The sequence below is a fragment of the Muscardinus avellanarius genome (genome assembly GCF_963383645.1).
Source record: "Muscardinus avellanarius genome assembly, chromosome: 19".
In the NCBI taxonomy this organism is placed as follows: domain Eukaryota; kingdom Metazoa; phylum Chordata; class Mammalia; order Rodentia; family Gliridae; genus Muscardinus; species Muscardinus avellanarius.
The window spans coordinates 31,521,119-31,545,051 of NC_137805.1; the positions used below are offsets into that span (position 1 = coordinate 31,521,119).

The window sequence follows — 23,933 nt, forward strand, 5'->3', positions numbered from 1 at the left end:
GGGGAATACGAGTACTTTGAAAGGCCCCAAGTTTAAAGATTTTAAGTGGGGGACAATCCAAGTTTAACAGAGCGTTGAAGCAGCAACACGGAGGATGCACGTAGCGCTGTGGTTCTCATTGCCAAACAGTCTCTGGCTGCCCAGCCTCAAAGGAACGTATCTCGGCCCACAGGAAACAGGGAAAAGACAGCTAGCCACTGCCCCCAAAAGAGAGTAGGGACCTAAGAAAAAAACCCGAATGCACACAAAGCCGGAGTTCATACTGCAGAAATGCTATGCCTTAACAGAAGCTTAGAAACACGTGGCACTCGAGAGCAGAGTATGTGTAAGATAAATGTGTGATAATTATTTCCAAATACTAACAAAATACTGACCAGCACATCCATGTGGTGGCCTAAGGGGTGGAAAACGGGCCTCTCTAGACTCATCTTCCAACACACTGCGACTTCACACCTCAACTGTGAGGTGAGCTGCAAAGAAGCCCTTCTCTGACCCGGGTCAGCGGCTCCAGGACGGCCTCGTGCCCCTCCCTCCTCCAGGAGGGCACAGGCCCTCTGTCACTCACAGGACAGCATTTATTGAGAAGTTTTACATCCTGTGTGTCTTTGAGTACCCTAGGAACACAGTGATAAAGACCCCAGACCAGTTAGCTACCTCACGGTGCCAAACACACACACAAATGCACACTGAGACACAGATACACGTGTATCCACCCCAGGGGTCCTGAGCCAACTGCAAGGATCAAGGCCAGCTTCTTTGGAAGGTGTTTCCTAGAACCCAGAAACTGTAATAGGCTTTGGGATGGAAATGACAGACTGACCCTGAAGTGAGATGTGGCACTCAGACACTCCTGACGAAGCCCTGTGGACCTGTGCCTCTCCGGCCGTCGGACCACACAGCCCTCAAAAGTCGTTGCCTGATCTCTCTGCCCTCACGAATTCACTATAGGAAAAGTAGAGTTCCTATGGTTCAGAAAACAGTTATTACTGAAGAAGCCATTATTCTCCCCTCCCTACTTCTTGGTGGGCAGCGCCTGGCTCACCGACACGCAAGCCGAAGCATTGCCAAGCGTTGCCATAGTAACTGAGGTGAGATGCTGAGCTTGGGTCTATAACCCGGGGAATGGCCTACCTTTCATAATATATTCATTTTCTGAAGAGCCAGGAAGAGTGAGAGCTTTGAAAAGGTTTGTTAGCAGAATCTCAACAAACGGCGCGATTTCTGCAGCTGTGAAACTATAGATGAAAAAACAGCTTTCAGTCACTGCCATTTTTGGAGCTGGCCGCAGCGACCCAACGACACAAGGGCCCAGCTCTGCCAAGACCCGCGCCATCCCTGCCGCCGCCGGCTGCCACAGACAGCTCTGCGGATAGCTGCTCACGGGCACTCATGGCGAGCTCTTGATTAGGCACATTTGAGACCAAGCACAAATGAACAAATTAAACAAAAAACAGAAAGCAGGCAGAGGGAAGTGGTGCCGGCCGCCTGCCACGTGCTGGGTGAAGAATGGGGCAGCTTTCTGCCTCGATTCTGGGCATGAATGTAATTTGTACCTAAAGTTCTTGGGGAATAAAACCTAAAACTCATTTTCCATCTCTTATCCAGAGCTCAGTTTCAACAAATAAACACCAAGGAGAATGGCTGGGAGACACACAGACCACTCACCTCTACACTTTTTTTTTTTTTTGGTGGTACTGGGATTCCTGGAAGCCCTTCTACCTCCAGGCTACGCTCCCAGACCTATTTTTTTTTAAATATTTTTATTTGGAAACAGGGTCTCTTAAGCCAGCACGGCTGGCTTTGAACCTGCACGATCCTCCTGTCTCCGCCTCCCAAGCGCAGGGATTACAAGTGTGCACCACCACGCCTGGCTACACTTTTTTTTTTTAGTACTAGGGATGGAACCCAGGGGCATTCTACCTCCAAGATACACCCTCAGCCCTATTTTTTTATTCTTGATTTTGAAACAGGGTATCACTGAGTGGCAAAGGGCCTAAGTAGCTGAGGCTGTCTGTGAACTGTGATTCTGCTCTCATCCTCCTAAATGCTGGGATTACAAGCGTGTACCACCACGCCTGGCTATACTTTTTTTAAAAGCCATATGGGGGGATTGAACGGAGGGTGCTCCAGCATGACGACATTCCCAGCCCTTTTCACATGTTGAGACAGTCTTGATAAGCTGCCCAGGCTGACCTGTAACTTGCAATTCTCCTGCCTCAGTTCCCCAGTCCCTGGGATCATGAGCATTTGCGTATACTCTATCCTTCCATCAAGCCGGTTCCATCAGCCTTGTGAAAATAACTCACCTGGTGTTGCTGAGAACAGAGCTACTACACAACACTCACTCAAGGAAGGCCTTCTGAAAGCCTGAGTAACTGTTTTCATCTTAACCTCAAGAGCACCGTGAATATTACAACTCCCAGGTTTAACTCTTTGCTTTGGCTAATAAAAGACACCAAATAAAATTAGGAATTTCTCTACTATCTAGGCTCTTCTGACACAGTTCTGTTTATTGACCTTAATACCATTATTTTCCTTTGTTCCAATTTCTAAAATTTTATTGTTAGAATGCATGTATTTTAGTAAGTTGCCTCAAATCCTTCTGGAATGAGAGTATAAATATATTAAAAAGTACATATTTATTTTTCTAACTGCTAATAAAATTATGAAAACATTCAGAGATACTTCTGACCAGTACAGGATATCTCACCTGTACTGGCCAGGTAAAAATATATTCATTTCTTAGAAACTGATACTTACAGAGTGGCGTTGTTAGGTCCTCTCATAGTAAAGAGCCTTTCAAGAGCGTGTGCTGCGTACGTATGAACAACAATGCTTTCAGCCTGCAGATGATTGATTAAGAGAGGAATGGAGACCAGAAGATGCTCTTTTGGTACCTGAAAAATATAACAAATGTGCTCAAAATCCAAAGGTGCTATTTTTGAATAGAAGACAACTACAACTGAAAGAGAAGGGTCTGCTAATTTTAAAAAGCTTGTTTTAGCCAGACGTGGTGGCGCACGCTTGTAATCCCCATGCTTGGGAGGCAGAGACAGGAGGATCCTGCAGGTTCGAAGCCAGCTGCGCTGGCTTAAGAGAGCCTGTTTCCAAATAGAAAAAGTATAAAAATAGGTCTGGGAGTGTAGCCCGGAGGTAGAAGGGCTTCCAGGAACCCCAGTACCACCAAAAAAATAAAAAAAAAAATAAAAAAATAAAAATAAATAGCTTGTTTTTTAATCACCCCAGTTTAATTAAAGCAGGAGATGAAGACGGCCGTGGAGGTGCACGTTTGTAATCCCAGCACTTGGGAGGCTCTCAGCAACTTAGTGACACCGTTTCCAAATAAAGTATAAAATCGGTCTGGGAGTATAGCCCGGAATTAGAAAGCCTCTGAGTTCCACCCTGAGTAAAAAAACCACACACACACACACACACACACACACACACACACACACACACACACACACGGCAGGAGATGAATCCTATTTACGTGATATTCTTTTGTTTGGGAATCCTACCTCAAGATACACCCCCAGCTTGCTTGCCTGATTTATTTATTGCAGATCTGGGGATGGAACCCAGAGAATTTGGCCTCTGAGCTAGCCCCACTGCCCTGGTTTTTTATTCTTTATTTTGAAACAGGGTCTCACTAAGTTGCGGAGGACCTCAATAAGTAGCTGAGGCTGTCCGCAAACTGCGATCCTCCTGTCTCAGCCTCTTGAATGCTGGGATTACAAGCGTGCACCACCACGCCTGGCTCCCAGCTTTATTTTTATTCTTTATTTTTGATAAAGGGTCTAAGTCATGGAGGGCCTCACTAAGTAGTTGAGGCTGGCCAAGAATTTGCAATCCTCCTGTCTCAGACTCCCAAATACTGGGAATAAAATGAGCACCAGAGCCGAGGGTGATGGCACACACTTGTAATCTCAGCACATGGGAGGCTGAGTCAGGAGGATAGCACAGGTTCAAAGCCAGCCTCAGCTACTGAAACTCTCAGCAACTTAGTGAGACCCTGTTTCCAAATAAAATATAAAATAGGTCTGGGAGTGTAGGCTGGGGGTATAAAGTCCTTGGGTTCCACCCCCAGCACCCCTCCCCCACAAAAGAAAGCACCACCTGGCTCTATTACGTGCTATCCTATTACTTATTTGGTTATATGAGATCTGTTACGGGAGAGCAAAACTTTGACCTCTGCATAAGGACTGAATTCCTACCCATTCTTCCAATTCTCTTTCTCAGAGTACGAAAGTATAAGCAAGCCGGGTGTGGTGGCGCATGCTTGTTAATCCCTGCGCTTGGGAGGATGAGACAGGTTTGAAGCCAGCTTCAGCTACTTAGTGAGGCTCTCAGCAACTTAGTGAGACCCTGTTTCCAAATAAAATGTAAAAAATAGGTCTGGGAGGATAGCCTGGGGGGTAGAAAGCCCCTGGGTTGCACTCCCAGTACCACAAAAACAAAACAAAAAAAAACTAAGCAAAATCTTAGAGATGCACATCATAAATCTTAGAACACATCATAAAACAGTGCTAACAACAAGAAGCAGAGTGACGTTTCACCAACCTTAATAGGACTTTTTAATTATTTCAAGTTATTTTAGTATATTTGGGCTACATGATCTAAGTAGATGATAACCCAAGGCTACAAATACCTCACAAAGATCAAATCACATTCAAATCTCACTTTAGTGAGAATACTGGTAGCTATCTCGAACCTATTTACATGCTAGTAGGAGAGAATAAAATTATAAACAAATATAAACATCAGAAAAATTAAATCAAATCCTCATAATCAGATTGAATTGGAAACTATTTTATTCCCTTCTAAATTATTTCTTGGTTCTCCCTGATGAAAAAGCCCAGAACCAGTGACAATTGATTAATGACAATGCAGATGATACATTTCCACTTTTGAGAGGAGGCTAATTCCAGTCTGGCCAGGAAATACACAAGACAGTTTTTTGAACATCTTTTCATGTATAAAAGAAGGGAAGCTATCAAAAGCTCTTGAGTTCATGTTAAAAAGACAGAAAAGCCAGGAGAGGTAGCGCACACTTGTAATTCCAGTACTTGGGAGGCGGAGATAAAAGAGGATTGCTGGTTTGAAATTAGACGCACTAGGATCCCTAGTGAGGAACCTACTGAGGTCCTATTTGAAAAAAATGGGCTGGGAAAGTAGCTTGGAGGTAGAATGCCTCTGAGTTCAATCTCCAGTACCAAAACAACAAACAAACAAACAAAACTAAAACAAAACCAAAACAACAACAAAACCCCCCAAAGTGGTATAGTGGTTCATCTTATAATAAGACAGGAGGATCCCAGATTGAAGGCCAGCCACAGCAAGACCCCTCTTCAGAAAAAACAAAACAACAAGAGTTAGGCGTGGTGCCGCACCTTGTAATCCCAGCATTTGGGAGGCTGAGACAGGAGGACTGTGGTTCACATAAGGCCTCAGCTACTTAGTGAGGCCCTGTGCAACTCAGTGAGACTGTTTGAAAATAAAGGATAAAAAATTGGGCTGGGAGGTGCAGTTCAGAGGTAGAATGCCCCTGGGTTCCATCCCCAGTACCGCAAAACAAGTAAGCAAGCAAGCAAACAAACAAGCTGGGCGTGATGGTACACACTTGCAATCCCAGTGCTTGGGAGGTGGAGACAGGAGGATTGCAGGGTCATGGTAAGTTTCAGATACATACTGAGGCCCTCTGCAACTTAGCGAGACTCTGTCTCAAAAATAAAACATAAGCCAGGTGTGGTGGCACATGCTTGTAATCTCAGCATTTGGGAGGCTGAGACCAGAGGATCACAAGTTCGTGGACAGCCTCAGCTGCTTAGTGAGGCCCTCCGCAACTCAGTGAGACCCTGTTTTAAAATAAAGAATAAAAAATTGGGCAGGGGTGAAGCTCAGAGGTCAAATGCCTCTGGGTTCCACCCCCAGACTTGCAACCCCCCCAAAAAAAACCCCAAAACAACAACAAAAAACATATCCAGTATTTGGGAAACTGAGACAGGAGGACTGTGGTTTGTGGATGGCCTCAGCTACTTAAGTCCTTCACAACTCACTGAGACCCTGTTTCAAAATAAAGAATAAAAAATAGGGTTGGGGTGTGTAGCTTGGAGATAGAATGCCCCTGGGTTCCATCCCCAGTACTCCCCCCCACCAAAAAAAAGCAATAGAAGGAAATGGGCTGGGGTACAGCCTGGAGGCCAAATGCTCCTGTTTCAGTGCCCAGCACAACAAAAAATAATTAAATAAAAAAATAAAAACCCACTGGGCGTGGTGACTTGGGAGGCAGAGACAGGAGGATCACACAGGTTTGAAGTCAGATGTGCTGGCTTAAGAGACCCTGTTTCCAAATAAAAATATAAAATAGGTCTGGGAGTGTAGCCCGGAGGTAGAAGGGCTTCCAGGAACCCCAGCACCACACAAAATAAATAAATAAATAAATACATACATACATACATACATACCCACCCAAAAGGGCAGCTCAAGGTCTCACGCCCTTGGCTCAATTCCCAGCACCTCCAAACCACTTAAGTATATAGACTTTAAAATTGCAATTTTTTTTGTATCATGCAAAGTATACCTAGATATTTTTAAAATGCTACTCAAAAACTACTGACAATAGGAAAGTTTTTCATCAGAAATCCAGTGATCACATTTTTTTTGGTATGTTGTGTGGTTGCTGGGGACTGAACTCATAGGGTAATTCTACCTTCAAGCTACACTCCCAGCTATCGGGTCTCACTAGGTTGCTAAGAGTCTCATTACGTTGCTGGGGCTGGTCTCGAACCTGTGATCCTCCTGTCTCAGTCCCCCAAGTACTGTAATTACATGAGCGCGGCACCTTACTCGGCCACACTTAATACTAATAGAAATGGACAACTAGTCATTAAGTTTGTCCTGATAAGATTTAAAAAAGTCAACATCTGAAATCTTAAGTAAATGAAGAATACATAAATAAAAATCTACTTACCTGATTCCTAAAAATCATAATATACTTGATACCATCAGCTTTAAGGACAGGAAACTCATTCACTAATAAAAAACGAAAAGTTAAAGTTACACGTGGCAAGGACTGCTATTCTAAAATCAGTGACATCAGCGTAAAAAGGAAGTAACTGAAACCTATTATATAACGATCTCCTACGCTCTATTATATGTGATCTGTGTGAAGCAACTGAAATAGAACTAATTATATAATAATCTACTACGCGGCCAGTCATTTAGGTAGGAATATATATTTTCCCTGTGCCTTTAATTTAATAACAAATAAGCATGTTACTCATAAAGTGGAATAAAGTTTATATGGGCCACTCGCCAACATATTCCCCAAGTTGCAGCTACTCTGCATTACGGTGACTCGTGCTGGCCGGGACTGCTTTCCAGACACTCTAGTGGTGGCCTGTGGGCGTGGTTCAACAGCTGAGCACTGGCCTGGCGCAGGAGGCCCTGGGGTCAACCCAGGACTGCCACAACACAACACAACACACCCTAGACAAGTCTAGTGTTAGAAAAGCAAATGCTAAGAGAAACATGGGCCGATTTCTAACAGTTCCCAAAGCTGGAGGATGGTCACATGGGAGCCCATCACGATAGTCTACCACCCTCTGGGTATTATGCCTTCCAATTCCTTTTGTACTGATGCAGAGCAGTACAATTTCACAGACATAGGAAACTGTCCTTAATTAGTTTCAAGTACTTTGAATATATAAGACACACACACACACACACTTTTTTCCTGTAATACTGGAAATTGAACCCAGGGACTTTCTACCTCCACGGTACATACCCAGTCCTATCTGGGGGGGTGTCTGAGGATTGAACCCTGAGGCTCTACCTCCAAGTTACATCTCTATTCCAATTTTATTTCTTGTTTGGAAACAGGGTCTAAGTTGTCGACACTGGCTTTGAATCTGTGGTCCTCCTGTCTCAGCCTTAAGTCCCAGGATTACAAGAATATGCCACCATGACTGGCGTATTTTTTTTTTAAATTTTGAAACGGTCTCACTAAGTTGCTGAGGCTGGCCTCAACACTGCAATCTTTGTCTCAAACTCCCAAGTATAGAATGATAGGCATGTGCCACTGCGCCTGGTTGTATTTCAATTTGCTACTGCCACAAGAGATGGACAGAAGGAAGAAAAGACAATAAAGAGAGATCGGGACAAGCTTCTTGAGTATCATGGTAATGCAGAGCCTACCACTATCATGCCTGGTTATTTCATAGACATGAAATAATTAGGATACAAATAAAAATTCCAAGTGAGCCAGGTAATGCTTGTAATCCTAGTACTTGGAAGGCTGAGACAGGACTAGTACAGGTTTGTGGCCAGCCTCAGCTGTTTAGTGATATCTTCTGCAACTTACTGAGACCCTGTTTTAAAATAAAGAATAAAAAACAGGGCTGGGGTATACTTCAAAGGGGAGAATTGCCATGGGTTCAATCCCCAGTAACACACACAAAAAAATCAAAAACAAAAAGTTACAGGTATAATTTAGTTGTATAAAGGGAAAAACTTCACAATACTCACCGTTGGCTGATTTTAAATCAGGGAGGATGTGATTCACAAAGAATTCAGTCAGGTTTACAAGTTCATTAGCTTGAGTAATTCCATGCTGGAAAGCAAAATTGTAACAGTGTGAAATAACACTGAATTCCTGTATATATATATATAATTGCATGAGAAAGATATGCAATTTTAGAAAACCACATTAAAAATGTAGGCGAATACTTCACTATCTTAAGCCGATCCTGGTGTCGCACACCTGTAATCTCAGTACTTCAGTACTTGGAATGCCGAGATAAAAGGATTGTAGGTTTCAGCAAGTAGTGAGACTCTAATTGATCTAGCGAGACGGTTTACAAAAAAAAAAAAAAAAAAAAAAAAAAAGCCAGGCATGGTGATGGTGGCACACACTTTTAATCCTAGTGCTTGGGAGGCGGAAACAGAAGAATTCAGGTTGGAAGCCAGCCTGTTACTTAGGTTCTCAGCAAGACCCTGTTTCCAAATATATTATTATAAAATAGGGCTGGGGATGTGGCCTGGAGGGAGGGAGAAAGCCCCTGGGTACCAACCCTGAGTACCAAAAAGAGAAAAAAAAAAAAAAAAAAGAAGAAAAAGAGGGTTGGGAATCTAGCTCAGAGATAGAATGCCCCTAGGTTCACCCCCAGTACAACAAACAATTAAAAAAAAACCCCACAAACTATCAATAAAGAAATTTCACTAAATTAGAGAATAGCTAAACCTCTCCTGGGATTACAAGCATGCACACCTAAGCCCAGACTTTCACACCAGCTAATGTAACATATGAGGTATGTGTCAAAAGCCTTAATAACTCAGTAACAATATAAAGCTGTCTTTGGAGATTACATAGATTCTACTCAGAACTAAGGGAACAGGCTATGTGATAGACACACACACCTATTTTCTTTCTTTCTTTTTTTGGTGGCACTGGGGTTCCTGGAAGTCCTTCTACCTCTGGGCTACACTCCCAGACCTATTTTATATTTTTTTACTTGGAAACAGGGTCTCTTAAGCCAGCGAGGCTGGCTCTGAACCAGCGCCATCCTCCCATTTCCTCCTCCCTAGCATGGGGATTATAAGCGTGCACCACCACACCCGGCCACACAACCTATTTTCTAACTCTGTGTTTACTAACCTTAGAAACAACCACACTGAGATTTACCTTCTGTGTCTGAGCTTTGGATGCCAAAGATGTCACTAGGTAAATGGCCGCGTCTTTGTGTTTCCAGTTGACAGAAGGATTTTTTGCATATTCCTGGAGCATGGAATTAACATAACCAGAGAAGATCCCGGTCACAGGTCCCTCAAAAAACTTGCACAATCCTCGCACCAGATCACACGCAGCCCTGCGTCTAGTATCAATATCTACAAAATCCAAAGGAAATATTTCTTGGGAGAAAGAAATCACCACCAACCAACTGACCCAGTTTATAAGAAAGGATATTGGTTCCCAGTAACTGTAAGTTATATAATGAATGCAAAATGATAATGAAATCGAGGCGGCCATAGAAGTATCATAAGCATCACTAAGGACGTAAGCACGCAGACAAAGCCCTCAATGTCTGATACTGTAGGTGGTCACGAGAGCAGCCTTTTAAACACGAACAAGTTTATGAAGAACAGCTCTCAACGCAGACCAGCTAAAAGCACACCTTCACCCAGCTCCAACTCCCCCAGCAGTCAGAGACAAGATACACACCAGAGCCTTCCAGGTCCCTTCGTATGTACTCCTCAGAATTATCTTCAAATGCTTCTTCATCAGCAGCTGCAACGAGAGTGGATGTTTTAGACATCTTACAAGTACACCCCTTCTGACTGCAGCCAGGGGTGCCGAGGAGCACGTGTTTACAGTGAAGCACTCTTTCCTGTGTGATCACTATTCAAAGACTCCTTTTATTTATTTTTTGTACCCCAGTCTGATTTTATTTTTATTCTGAAACAGGGTCTCACACAAGGTTGACGAGTCTCAATACTTGCTGAGGCTGTCCTTGCACCTGTGATTTTCCTGTCTCAGCCTCTCAAGTACTGGGATTATAAGCATGCACCCCTACGCCCAGTTCAAACACTCTAAATCACCACCTGGAGCAGCTGAAACCACCCAAATGGCGCATATTCGGAATTCACAAAGCTCTGAGACGTGTGTCCCCAGAATCAACTTTCATTGTGCGTGTGCGTGCAACAAATAGGATAATGAACCCAGAGGCATTCTACCTCTAAGCTACACCCTCATCCCCATTTTATTTTTATTTGGAAATAGGATCTCACTTAGTTGCTGAGGGTAGCTGATCTGCAATCCTCCTGTCTCAGTCTCCCAAGCACTGGGAACACAAGCGTGCGCCACCACACGGGGCATGAGCCTCTCATTATTTGATAAGTCATTTCAACAGCAAACAAACAGGGCAGACGACATGGGAATTCAGGTCTATCCTTTAAATGTAGTTATAAAAACACAAAGGAAACGAAGCCTCCCACTACTGTCCCAATGTCCTCATTCTGTTCCAGATGGAGAATGGCTGGCGCAGTGACTGCTGTTAATACGAAACACAACCCTCCCCTCCACTACTTGTTCTTCACGACTATAAAAAGAGATAGACACACACGGGCTCTCAGGACCATTCAGCCTAAATACAGACGACGTGCATCCCAACAAAAACCCCAGGGCACAACAAGGCTCATCAGAGCAGGCCCATTTCACAGATGCACTTTCTGTTCGGGCTTAGAAAGCAGACAATAAAATTCAATTCGTTTTCACTTGGTAATAAAACAGGCTACATATGTTATAAAAAAGGAAAAGAAGTATTAAATCTATGCTAACATCATTTTCAAAATACCAAGCTTTTACTCCCTTAAAAATCTTCGCATTCTGCAGTAGTTACCTCTAAACTCCATGTTAGGCACAATGACCTTTTCACAGATGCTTGTGAGTGTATTCTGATCCTCAAACAGGTTTTTATAATGAGGTCTTTCACAAACGGAAGCCAGAAACTGAATTGCGTTACTTACTAACTGAAATAAAGCACAAACAGAAGACGTGTTTTACTGGTGCATTGTAACTGTACATGATAGATTCATAGTGATAATTTATACGTTTGTCCTTTTTTCTGTGGTCCTAGGAATCGAACCCAGCTATCCCTCCATCCCTCTTTCTTTTAGAAGAAGGATCTCAGACCAGACATGGTGTGTATGCCTGTAATCCCAGTACTTGGGAAACTGGGACAGGAGAATCACAGGTTCAAAGCCACCCTCAGCAACTTAGTGAGGCTTGAGCCTCTCTTTAGCAACTTAGGAGACTGTGTTCTCAAACAAAATTAAAAAGTAAAATAGGGCTGGGGTGAAAGCTTGGGGTAGAAGGCTCCTGGGTTGAATCCCAGAACCACAAGAAGAAAAAAAAAAAAAAAAGAAAAGAAATATAGGGTCTCAGTAAGTTGCTGAGGCTGGCCGTAATCCTGTGATCTCCCTGGTACTGGGATTATAGGCACATCTGCCTCAAAATATGATTTTTAAAACAAAACCGAACAGTTTATTTCATGGGAGGGATAAGAAAGAGCGAGCTTGTAGCCAACATCTTACCAAATCGTATTTAACCTCTTGGCCTGTGGTGACGAGCAGATTCCAGATGGCCGTGACGAAGCGAGGCAGGTACTGCTGAAACTCTTCGTCGTACTTCTGTGCATAAAGTGCAGCGTTATCGCAAATCTGGGACTTTAAAAGCTCCAACAAGCCTGCTTCTTCTTCATCCTCGCATAAGAGAAGAGAAAGCTCATATAATTTTAAGGATACCACAAATAAGGAAAGTAATTCCTGGATAAGACTCTAAAACTTAAACTCAAATCGATTACTCTAAGTTTCATCTATGCCAATCTGGTCACCAATACTGAATACATAAATACTGAAAAAAGGTTGGGGAATTGCAGCTCAATGGTGGAACACTGCCAAGCTTACTATACAGTATCACTAAAATAAACGAGGGAACGTTAATTATTTATTAATCACTGAAAGCAACTCTCAAAATTTTCAAGGTGAACAGTCTTTCCTTCAAGTTGTCTCATTAAAAATATATTTATTTATGCCGGGTGTGGTGGTGCACGCTTGTAATCACCGCACTTAGGAGGCGGAGACAGGAGGATTGCGCAGGTTCGAAGCCAGCTGTGCTGGCTTACCTGTTTCCAAAATAAAAAGTATAAAAATTAGATCTGGGTGTGTAGCCTGGAGATAGAAGGGCTCCCAGGAACCCCAGTACCACCAAAAAACAAACAAACAAACAAAAAAACAAAACAAAACAAAAAAAAATCTATCATTAAAACAGCCATACTCATCGTTAATCACTTAATAATGTATAGTACCATCTATGGCTGCCTTATATTACTACTGCAGAGAAGCTGTAGCACTGTACGGCCCCAAAAAACTGAAAATATTTGCTACCTGGTCCATTAAGAAAGTTTACCAAGCCGGGTGTGGTGGCGCACGCTTGTAACCCCAGCATTCCGGATGCTGAGACCGGAGGGTCGTGGTTCGGGACAGCCTCAGCTACTTAGTGAGGCCCTCTGCAACTCAGTGAGACCCGGTTTCAAAATGAAGAATAAAAAATAGGGCAGGGGGTATAGCGTAGAGATCAAATGCCCCTGGGTCCCATCCCCAGACCCGTAAAAAAAAGAGAAAGTTTACCAATCCCAGTCTAAGTCAGGACAGTTACTTGGGTCAAAGACTTCCAATTTCTATCCAAATTCTAAAGAGATTATAAAAGAACTCTGTTGGGCGTGGTGACACACGCTTGAAATCCCAGCATTCTGGAGGCTGGACTAGAGAATCGCAGTTCACGGACAGCCTCAACTACTTAGTGAGGCCCTTTGCAACTCAGTGAGACCCTGTTTCAAAATAAAGAAGAAAAAATAGGGCAGGGGGTGTAGCTCGGAGGTAGAATGCCCCTGGGCTCCATCCCCAGACCAATAAAAAAAGAAAAAAAAAAAAAACCCAAGAACTCCATCAGCAATCAGTACTCGTGTTTCTTGAGAAGGTATCAGAGATGTAACATGGCGACACCACAAGGTAGTGTGCGGTTAACTGGGCAAATGACCCCCTGTGAAGAACTGTGTGAGAAATTTCCTTTAGAATTAAGTGTGAAGAGCCAGGCGTGGTGTCACACACTTGTAATCTCAGCGCTTGGGAGGCTGAGGGAAGAGGATCGCACAGGTTCAAAGCCAGCCTCAGCTACTTAATGAGGCTCTCAGCAATTTAGTGAGACCCTGTTTCCAAATAAAATAAAAAATAGGTCTGGGAGTATAGCCTGGAGGTAGAAGGGCCCTGGGTTCCACCACCAGTACCACCAAAACAAAACTACCACAAAAACCACCTGAGATAAAATCTATTGCACAACCACGGTAATGATTCCCTTTCTACCAAGCTACACCCCCAGCCCTATTTTTTATTCTGTATTTTGAAACAGGGCCTCACTTAGTTGCAGAGGGCCTAAGTAGATGAGGCTGGCAGCAAACCTAGGACCCTCCTGTCTCAGCCTCTCAAATGCTGGGATTCCAAGCGTGCACCACGTCTCATACAACACGATTAGTTCTGATAATGAACGCAATATGCCCATACACTCTGATGTATGCACACAATACAGGCTTTTCTGTATATTACACATAATTAGATATGGACTTTCAAACAGAAACAAAAATCGTTTGTACTTGTGAAATTTTCTTTCAAAAACCCGAGAGTAAACAGGTTTTCAGTAGGTACCCAAACAATTCTTAAAAGAAAAAGGCAACTTGAGCAACCTTTTAAATACTTACATCAGTCTGTAGAAGTTTATTATCCAACGTTAAGAGGGTATGAAAATTATTCATCCAAGTTTCCATATTATCTTCAAAAAATTCTGGGAGATCCTAAAGAGTAATGACTGCTTGAGACTCTTGATTAAATAAATAACCACACGATCTTAACATGCACCCTGCCAAGCATTCTGTACAGGCGCAGAGGCGCAAACCCAACTTTTCAGTCTTAGCATTAGCCACTATGACAAAACTCCTCTCCTCCGTCTGGGCCGTCACAGCTGGACACACCACCTCACGCCTGTTGATACACTTTCCCCACAAGTGACACCACTGCAGCCTTTCTTTCCAAGGCCTGGTCTTTACTACTGCACCCTTCCTTCTGAGTTCTGCGCTTACTGTAAGATGTGAGCACAGTCATATGTGACCAGTGACCTCCTGCAGTACAGTACAACGTTGCCTTGTTGGTGAGGACAAGCCCTTTTTAAAAGTTTTTTATTGGTACATTGTAGTCATGCATCTTAGTGGATACAAGATGGTACAGGAGGACAGCCCTTTCAAAGTAGATGCGTCACCTTTGGTTTTCCTGGCTGTGCCTGACCAGTTATCAAGAGCTTCATTGTGGGCATGGTGGGGGACGCTTATATAGCCCTAGTACTTGGGAGGCTGGAAGAAGAGGATCACAGGTTTGAGGCCAGCCGCAGAAACTTAGCAAGACCCTGTTTCAAGATAAAAAAATAAGCCAGGTGTGGTTTCGCACATTTGTAACCCCAGCGCTTGGGAGGCCGAGACAGGAGGATCGCACAGGTTTGAAGCCAGCCTCAGCTACTTAGTGAGGCTCTCAGCAACGGAGTGAGACCCGGTTTCCAAATAAAAATATAAAATGTCTGAGAGTACAGCCCAGAGGTAGAAAGCCCCTGGGTTCCACCCCCCAGTACCACCAAAATAAATAAATAAAATAAAAATAAAAATGGCTGGGATGTAGGTCTGATGTAGAATGCTCCTGGGTTCAATCCCCAGGACCAGGAATAAAAAAAAAATTTAAAAAACCAAAACCATCATTTTTCCTGACTTCTTACTAACTTCTCAGAAATAGAATTCAAAGGTGTAAATGAAAACAGTGGTACTCATTTTCCGTGTGTATGTATATGTTAGTTACTGGGGATTGAACCCAGAGGAATTCTATCTCCAAGCTACATTCCCAGTCCTGTTTTTATTCACCTAAGTTGTGAAGGGCCTAACTACCTGAGGCTGGCCACGAACCTGCAGTCCTCCTGGTTCCCAAGTACTGGGATTGCAGGTGTGAGGCACCATGCCCAGCTGGCAGTATTTTTTAAATAAAAAATTTTGGTATTCAGCCAGGTGTGGTGGTGTATACTTGTAATCTCAGAACTTTGGAGGATGAGATGGGAGGTTCGCAGGTTTGAGGACAGCCTCAGCAAGCAGTGAGATGCTCATCAACCTAATGAGACCTGGTTCAAAATAAAAATAAAAAAAAACAGAGCTAGAGAGGTGTAGCGTGGAGGTAGAATGCTAAGGCTGGCCTCAAACCTGTGATCCTCTCATCTCAGCCTCCCAAGCACTGGGATTATAGGAGTGTGCCACCATGCCCAACTAAGACCTCGTAACTCATTTAACAGAGAGGAGAGGGAATAAAGGGAACCAGAAAAAGCTTTCTTTTCTTTCAAGGAACCAATACTGGCAAAGAAGTCTTTACCAAGTGAAATATATGTTTAACATTGAAATAGAAAAATAAAAAGAAGTAAGTAAAACTTACCTGAAAGTTTAAGCTGTAGAACAACTTCGAGATCAAGATCAAGGAGGAGAAGAGAACCCGCAAGGCGGCGGCGTCGCTAGCGTGGGTGTCGCACAGCTCAATGGTGGCCTGGGAGGAGAGCAGACACAGCTCAGTGCACCAGAGCCCAGCATGCTGGCCCCAGTCAAAGAGCCTTTGCTGCGAGACTACTCATATTTCTTCCCCAAACCCAACCCTCATGCATTTGCCCACTAATGGTGATAGGAATTAAACCCGGGGCATTCTACATGCGAGCTACACTCCATGCCATTTAATTTTTGTTCTCGACAGGGTCTCGCTAGGTCGCTGAAAGTCTCCCTCCACTGCTGAGGCTGGCTTCGAGTCTGCAATTCTCCTGCCTCAGCATCCTAAGTTCTATGATGACAGGCATACGCCATCCTGCCCAGCCAAAATGTATCTTTTAAACAGCAGTGAGTAAGACAGCCATGGCGGTGCATCAGAGTTAAGGCCAACCTTGGTAACTTAGCAAGGCCCTCAGCAACATACTGAGACCCTGTTTCAAATTAAAAAATAAAATAGGGGCTGGAATGTAGCTCAGAGCTAAAATGGTTCTCAATTCAGAGCCGGCAGGGTGGCGCACGCTTGTCACCCCAGCGTTCGGGAGGCTGAGACCTGGAGGATCTCGCTTCGCGGACAGCCTCAGCTACGTAGTGAGGCCTCTGCAACTCAGTGAGACCCGGTTTCAAAATAAAGAATAAAAAAATAGGGCAGGGGGTATAGCTTGGAGGTCAAATGCCCCTGGGTTCCATTTCCAGACCCGCAAAAAAACACAAAAAAAGCAAAAAAAAAAAAAAAAAAACCAAAAAACAACAACAACAACAACAACAAAAAACCTCAATTCAATCCCCAGCACCCACCAAATACACACACACCTGGGTTGAGGCCCACTGCATGAGTCCTCTGTTTCTAAAAGCTCCATTCTCATCTAGAAAAAGGGATTACCTTTTCTTTTAATCTACAGGATTCTCACAAAGGCCAAGAATCTCTTTTGAAGCCAGACATGGAGACATACAATTGTAATCCCAGTACTTGGGAGACTGAGACAAGAAGATTGCAGGTTTCTGGCCAGCCTCAGCTACTTCTTAGGCCCTCAGCAAATTAGTGAGACTCTGTTTCAAAATAAAGAATAAAAAATAGGGCTGGGGGTATAGCTCAGAAGTAGAACACCCCGAGATTCAATCCTTAGTACATTAAAACAAACAAACAAGCCGGGCTTGGTGGCGCACACTTGTAATCCCCGCGCTTGGAGGGCGGAGACAGGAGGATCGCGCAGGTTCGAAGCCAGCCGCATGCTCTGGCTTAGGAGACCCTGTTTCCAAATAAAAATGTAAAAATAGGTCTGGGAGTGTAGCCCGGAGGCAGAAGGGCTTCCAGGAACCCCAGTACCACAAAACAAAACAAAACAAAACAAAAAAAACCCCAAAACAAACAAACAAAAAAACATGTTTAGGAATACAAACTTCACACTGAAAATATGTAAATTAACTAAATTCAATACGTAGTCAAATAAAAATGTGCTATCTCTTTAGAGACAAACTCAGTTACTTGGTGAAATAATATGACACTCACCGCCAAAGGGGCGGGGGGGGGGAGGGGGACAGAAAAATACATCACACCAGCCGGGCGTGATGGGCACGCTTGTAACACAGCACTCGAGAGGCTGAGACAGGAGGCGTGCAGTTCGCAGACAGCCCCAGCTACTTAGTGAGGCCCTCCGCAACTCAGTGAGACCCTGTTTCAAAATACAGAATAAAGTATAGGGCTGGCGGTGTAGCTCAAAGGTAGAATGCCCCTGGGTTCCATCCCCAGTACTGACAAAAAAACAAAACAAAAAGTAAAAACCATTGTTCCTACTTCTGAGTGGTTTGAAACTTTTCAAAGGAAATGCTGCCCCCCATAAACTAATTTATCAAATAAGCTTTCAAAATATTTTCTCAAATTTACACAAGAACTTAAGCCATTTAAAATTCTAGATAACATAAAAATATCACCAGATATCATCCCATACCTTAAATAGGTTAGTCAATGGTAAGGCAAAAGCATCCAGAACAAGTTTAATTTCAGTCCACAATTCATTCGACTTAAATTCATGACGATATCTAGAAAATTAAAGCAGATATATTGAAAAGTTTTATTTATTCATTTTACATCTTCAAGGCTAGATGCTTATGAGACATCTATAACCAGATGACATCCAGAAATTTACAGGGAATTCTTGGTTTTCTTTTTAAAGAAATCAAGACTTGCCGGGCGTGGTGGCGCACAATTGTAATCCCTGTGCTTAGGAGGCTGAGACAGGAGGATCACGCAGGTTGGAAGCCAGCCTCAGCTACTTAGTGAGACCCTGTTTCCAAATAAAGTATAAAATAGGTCTGGGAGTATAGCCCGGAGGTAGAAGGCCCCTGGGTTCCACCCCAGTACCACACACACACACACACACACACACACACACACACACACACACAAAAAAAAAAAAAAAAAAAAGAGGAAAAGGAAATCAAGACTCATTATTTCACAGGCAACAGAACAATATGAGATAAAACATCCGACTTGAGAGAAAAAAAAAATGAACCAATAGTTATGTTCTTCAACTAGAATGTTTCAAGAAATAACAAGGGTCACAAAAACATACCCATTATCAAAATAAATATTAAATATTATCAAAATACATTAAAAGAACGAATGTATACCCTAATACCTTTTAAATAATGAATGTGCTGTACGGAGGACACCATTTATAACATGGAAATCTCCACTCTGAAAGCGGTTCACCATTTCTGTCAACAAGTCAGGCCATTTCTGAGGGAAGTCTTCTCTGCCAATAATACTGATAGCATCACTCAACTGGAGGAGGAGAAGGGTGGTTAGATGCAGCCTTTCAGAAAGGAGCCCAGCTGCGAAGGAGGAGCGCTCCCCACCTGCTTCTGGATCTGCTCCGGGCTGCTGAGCATCAGGTGCACTATGTTGGCTTTAATGGCGGCTCGATCAGCTTCGCAAATTTTGTTTGGTTCGTCCTCAATCTAAAAGAAAGCCATCCATGAGCAACCAACAAAAAATCCACATTCATGTATATATAAGTTTGAAGATAAAACAGGAAAATGTCCTAATTTCCCACTTTCCTTAGAAAAATAAAAGAAGGTAGGTGCCAAGCGTGGTGGCGCACGCTTGTAATCCCAGCATTTGGGAGGCCGGGACAGGAGGATCCAGGTTCAAGGACAGCCTCAGCTACTACTTAGTGAGGCCCTTCCTTTGCAACTCAGTGAGACCTGTTTCAAAATAAAAAGGCTGGGGGTGTAGCTCGGAGGCCGAATGCCCCCGGTTCCATCCTCAGACTCGCAAATTAAAAGAATAAAATAGGGATGAGGGTACAGCTCAGAAGTAGAACACCCACAGCCCATAAGTTCCACCCCCAGTAACACACACGGACACACTTGGGGTATAATGCCCCAGGTTGAATCTTTAGTACCAACAAATTAATTAAAATAAAATTAAAAAAGAAGAGAACTGGTAATCCCAGTACTTGGGAGGCTGAGACAGGAGGGATTGAAGGTTCAAGGCCAGCCTGAGCAATTTGGTAAGGGAGGCCTTCTGCACCTTAGTGAGACCGTTTCAAAATAAATAATAAAATTAGAACCAGGTGTGGTGGTGCACACTTGTAATCCCAGTACTTGGGAGGCTGATAGGTTCAAGGCCAGCCTCAACTATTAGCTGAGAGAGGAGGATCGCGGGAGCGGCCAGTCTCAGCTACTTACTGAGGCCCTTTGTAACTCAGTGAGACCCTGTTTCAAAATAAAGAATAAAAAATAGGACTGGGGGTATAGCTTGGAGGTAGAATACCCCTGGGTTCCATCCCCAGTAACCCCCCCCCACACACAAAATAGAATAAAACAGGACCTAGTATAGCTCAGAGGTAGAATGACCCTGGGTCAATCTCCAGTAACCCCCCACCCCTACACTTGGCCCGTGTTGCCCAGGACGCCCTTCAATTTTTTGTGTGTGGTACTGAGGCTGGAACCCAGGTGCCTTCTACCTTTGAGCTACACTCCCAGATCTATTTTATATTTTATTTGGAAGCAAAGAGTCTCATTAAGTAACTGAGGCTGGTTTCAAACCTGTGCGGCCCTCCTGTCTCAGCCTCCCAAGCATCTGGGGTAAGGCACGGGCCACCATGACCAGCTTGGATGTGTCCCCACTGCCCCACTTTAGTTTTCCAAATCTGCCTCAGAATTACTTATTATGACTCTTCCCAAACAATATTTCTTTACGAGGAAGTTAATTTCAACTATAATGGAGATTAAAACCACATTATATACTCTCTAGCAGCCTGTGGTGTGAAATTAAAGATATTTATAAGAATTCAAATATAGCAACAGGACTTTTAGCAACAAATCCTATTTAACTTTATCTTAATCTGTGTCTAAATTTTTTCCTTTTTCGGTAATCAAGATTGAAAATCTACAGGCAAAGCCAGGCGTGGTGGCGCACACTTGTATTCCCAGCATTTGAGATGAGACCAGAGGATCGTGGTTTGCGGACAGCCTCAGCTATTTAGTGAGGTCCTCTGCAATTCAGTGAGACCCTGTTTCAAAATAAAGAATAAAAAACAGGGCAGGGGGTGAAGCTCAGAGGTCAAATGCCCCTGAGTTCCATTCCCAGACCTGCAAAAAAGAAAAAAGAAAAAGAAAAAAGAAATCTACAGGCAATCTACCTCTGAGCTACACCCCCATCCATCGACCCATTCATCTACTTATTCATTCATCTATGTGTGTGCTTCTGGGGATTGAGCTCAGGGGCATTCCAAGCCCTATTTTACTTTTTATTTTGAAACAGGGTCTTGCTAAGTTGTGGAGAACTGTTGCTGAGGTGGCTGTGAACCTGCAATCTTCCTGTGTCAGCCTCCCAAGTACTGGGATTACAAGTGTGTGCCACCACATCTGGCTTATTAGTGTCTGTGGTACTAGGAATTGAACTCAGGGGCATTCTATCTCCGAGCTTTACCCTTTTTTGTATGCACCACCATTTATTTTATTTTATTTTGCTGCAGCACCACACCTGGCTTTATTATTATTATTTTTTGGTGATACTGGTGTTCCTGGAAACCCTTCTATCTCTGGGCTACACTCCCAGACCTATTTATATTCAATTTGGAAATAGGGTCTCTTAAGCCAGCGAGGCTGGCTTTGAATCTGCACGATCCTTCTGTCTCTGCCTCCCACGCGCAGGGATTACAAGTGTGAGCCACCAAGCCCAGGTAAAAGCACTGCTTTTTAAAATTTTTATCTATTTATTTATTTTTTTGTGGGTCTGGTGATGGAACCCAGGCGCATTCGACCTCTGAGTTATAACCCTGACCTATTTTGTATTCTTTATTTTGAAACAGGGTCTCACTAAGTTGAGGAGGGCCTCACTAAGTAGCTGAGGCTGTCCGCGAACCGCGATCCTCCAGTGTCAGCCTCCGGAATCTGAGATTACAAGCGTGCGCCACCACGCCTGGCTTCTTTAAAAAAAAAAAAAAAAAAAAAAATCCTACAAACATACAGGAGATTAAATTAGGTATTCACAAAATACTTACAATTCTCCAGTTCCTTTTAATATAGTTTTTGAATGTAACTGAAGCACACACTTTGATGACATTTTCTTGGGACTTCTCCAGTAATGTTAAAAGCAACAGAGGATAATTCTGATTTCCTTCTACAGATTCGAGAAACTTCTCAGCTATAAAAAAATTTTCACATTAGAAGAGTTATTATAATAATCTTTCCAGTTTGTGTTTTAAAAAACTATGAATATCTGTAATTAAGATAAAAAAGACATACTGGGATATTTTCCTCTAAATATCTACTGCAGGCTTGTAGGACTTTACATTTCTTATCTACTGAATGAATTATATAAAATGGTACATTAGATTTATATAACAGCCAGCCATAGTGGTGCACACTTGTAATCCCAGGACTTGAGAGAAGGATCGCAGGTTTGAGCCAGCCTCAGCAACTTGGTGAGGGAGGGAGGCCCTTTGCAACTCAGTGAAGCCCTTTTCCAAAATAAAATAAAAAATAGGACTGAGGGGGTATAGCTTGGAGGTGTAATGCCCCTGGGTCCCATCCCTTGTACCAATAAATTAAAAATAAATAAATAAATAAAAAATAAAAAAAGGGAAAAGAAGGTCTGGGGGACAGCTCAGAGGTAGGAGGCTTCTAGGTTCTATCTCCAGTACCACACACCCCAAAGAATCACGCAAGGCTTCAGTTTTCCAGTCCCTTTAACAAAACCCACGAGCGCACACAGTTCTTGCACATGTTTGGTTTTGTTGCTGATGTTCTTGGGGAGTCTCAGCTTAGGTAAGCTCTTAGTATCCTAGTGAGACCCTGTTTTAAAGTAAAAAATAAAACAGGGACGAGGGTGTAGCTCAGAGGTAGAATGCCCCTTGGCCCCCCACCCCCCACTCACACAGACACAACGTGAGTGTGGTGGTGCTGGCCAGCAATCCCAGTACTTGGTGCTGATGCAAGAGGACTGCAGGTTCAAGACTGGCCTGAGCAACTTAGTGAGATTCTGTTTCAAAATACAAAATCAAAAGAAGTGTAGCTTAGAGGTAGAACTGTCCCTGGCTCAATCCCAATGCCAGAAAAGGAAGGCTTTCATCACTAAGAAAGTTTTAGTATAATCAAAATTTTATATGAACCCTAAACTTTCTTGAAATCAGAAATAAATTTATATTAAGATTTTATCTACATATTTTCAATTCATATTACATTCTAGGACAAGTTTCTAAACATTGGTAATCACTCAGTGAATTCTTTTAATTATTCTCATTTTTTTTGGTGGGTTGGAGACTGAACCCAAGAGGCATTTTACCTCTGAGATACTTAACCAACCCCATTTTATTTCTTATTTGGAAACAGGGTCTCACTGCGTTGCAGAGAGCCTCATTTGATCGCAGAGTCTGGCTTCAAGCCTAGGATCCTCCCGTCTCAGTTTCCAAGTACTAGGATTACAGATGTGTATCACCACGTGCTTGGCCTAATTGCTGCTATCTTAAGATTTATAAGGCAACATTCCAATCTGTGCGTATGTGATACTAGGGATTGAACCCAGAGGCATTCTACTTCTGAGGTACACTCAGCCCTGTTTTATATTAAGTGCTTTATTGTATGCTGCTGTCAGAGTATATAAAATAATTACCCTTATGAAATAGAAATTCATAAAAGTTCACAGGTAGATGTTAAAAACTGACAAAAGTAAAAGTTTGATTATGGTGCATGAGTTAAAGAGAAGCTTTTGTACAGGCCTGTACTGGGGTGGAGCCCAGGGGCTTTTCTACCTTCGGGCTACATTCCCAGACCTATTTTACTTGTTATTGGAAACAGGGTCTCACTAAGTTGCTGAGAGCCTCACTAAGTAGCCGAGGCTGGCTTTGAATCTGTACGATCCTCCTGTCTCCGCCTCCCAAGCGTGGGGATGACAAGCGTGCACCACCACGCCCGGCTAAAAATAATCTTAGTAAGTGCTTGCAAAGGCTTTCTGGGAAGTTCTAAGAAGATTAAAGCCATTAATCTCCCTTTAACCAGGAACACATTACTTCTTTAAGCACTAACAGGAAAATCGATTTGCCCTCTCAGAAATCACTTTTGTGTGTGTATATGTATTACTGAGGATTTAGCACAGGTATATTAAACCTCCAAGCTATTCCCCCAGCCCTATTTTACTTTTTACTTTAAAATAGGGTCTAAGTTTCTGAAGGCCTCACTAAACTGCTGAGGCTGGCCAGGAAAACCTGTGACCCTAAATCCAAGTACTGGGATTACAGGTGTGGGGCACCATGCACAGTT

General features: G+C 43.1%; 1 protein-coding gene across 2 annotated transcripts in view; it reads right to left on the minus strand.

The window, feature by feature from the left end:
• CSE1L (chromosome segregation 1 like) overlaps positions 1 to 23,933 on the minus strand; it is a gene marked incomplete at both ends in the record, with an annotated part of 40,368 nt that overhangs the window by 11,215 nt on the left and 5,220 nt on the right. Inside the window, 14 exons of one of the 2 annotated variants that reach the window (XM_080716593.1) lie at positions 1,132 to 1,235; positions 2,761 to 2,897; positions 6,971 to 7,032; positions 8,527 to 8,611; positions 9,683 to 9,885; positions 10,220 to 10,285; positions 11,397 to 11,526; positions 12,091 to 12,258; positions 14,310 to 14,402; positions 16,066 to 16,173; positions 18,113 to 18,203; positions 18,803 to 18,948; positions 19,023 to 19,124; positions 21,677 to 21,819. In XM_080716593.1, coding sequence (XP_080572719.1) covers positions 1,132 to 1,235; positions 2,761 to 2,897; positions 6,971 to 7,032; positions 8,527 to 8,611; positions 9,683 to 9,885; positions 10,220 to 10,285; positions 11,397 to 11,526; positions 12,091 to 12,258; positions 14,310 to 14,402; positions 16,066 to 16,173; positions 18,113 to 18,203; positions 18,803 to 18,948; positions 19,023 to 19,124; positions 21,677 to 21,819 — 1,638 coding nt within the window. The remainder of the gene's footprint in view (positions 1 to 1,131; positions 1,236 to 2,760; positions 2,898 to 6,970; positions 7,033 to 8,526; positions 8,612 to 9,682; positions 9,886 to 10,219; positions 10,286 to 11,396; positions 11,527 to 12,090; positions 12,259 to 14,309; positions 14,403 to 16,065; positions 16,174 to 18,112; positions 18,204 to 18,802; positions 18,949 to 19,022; positions 19,125 to 21,676; positions 21,820 to 23,933) is intronic. The other variant, XM_080716594.1, reaches the window with a different exon arrangement.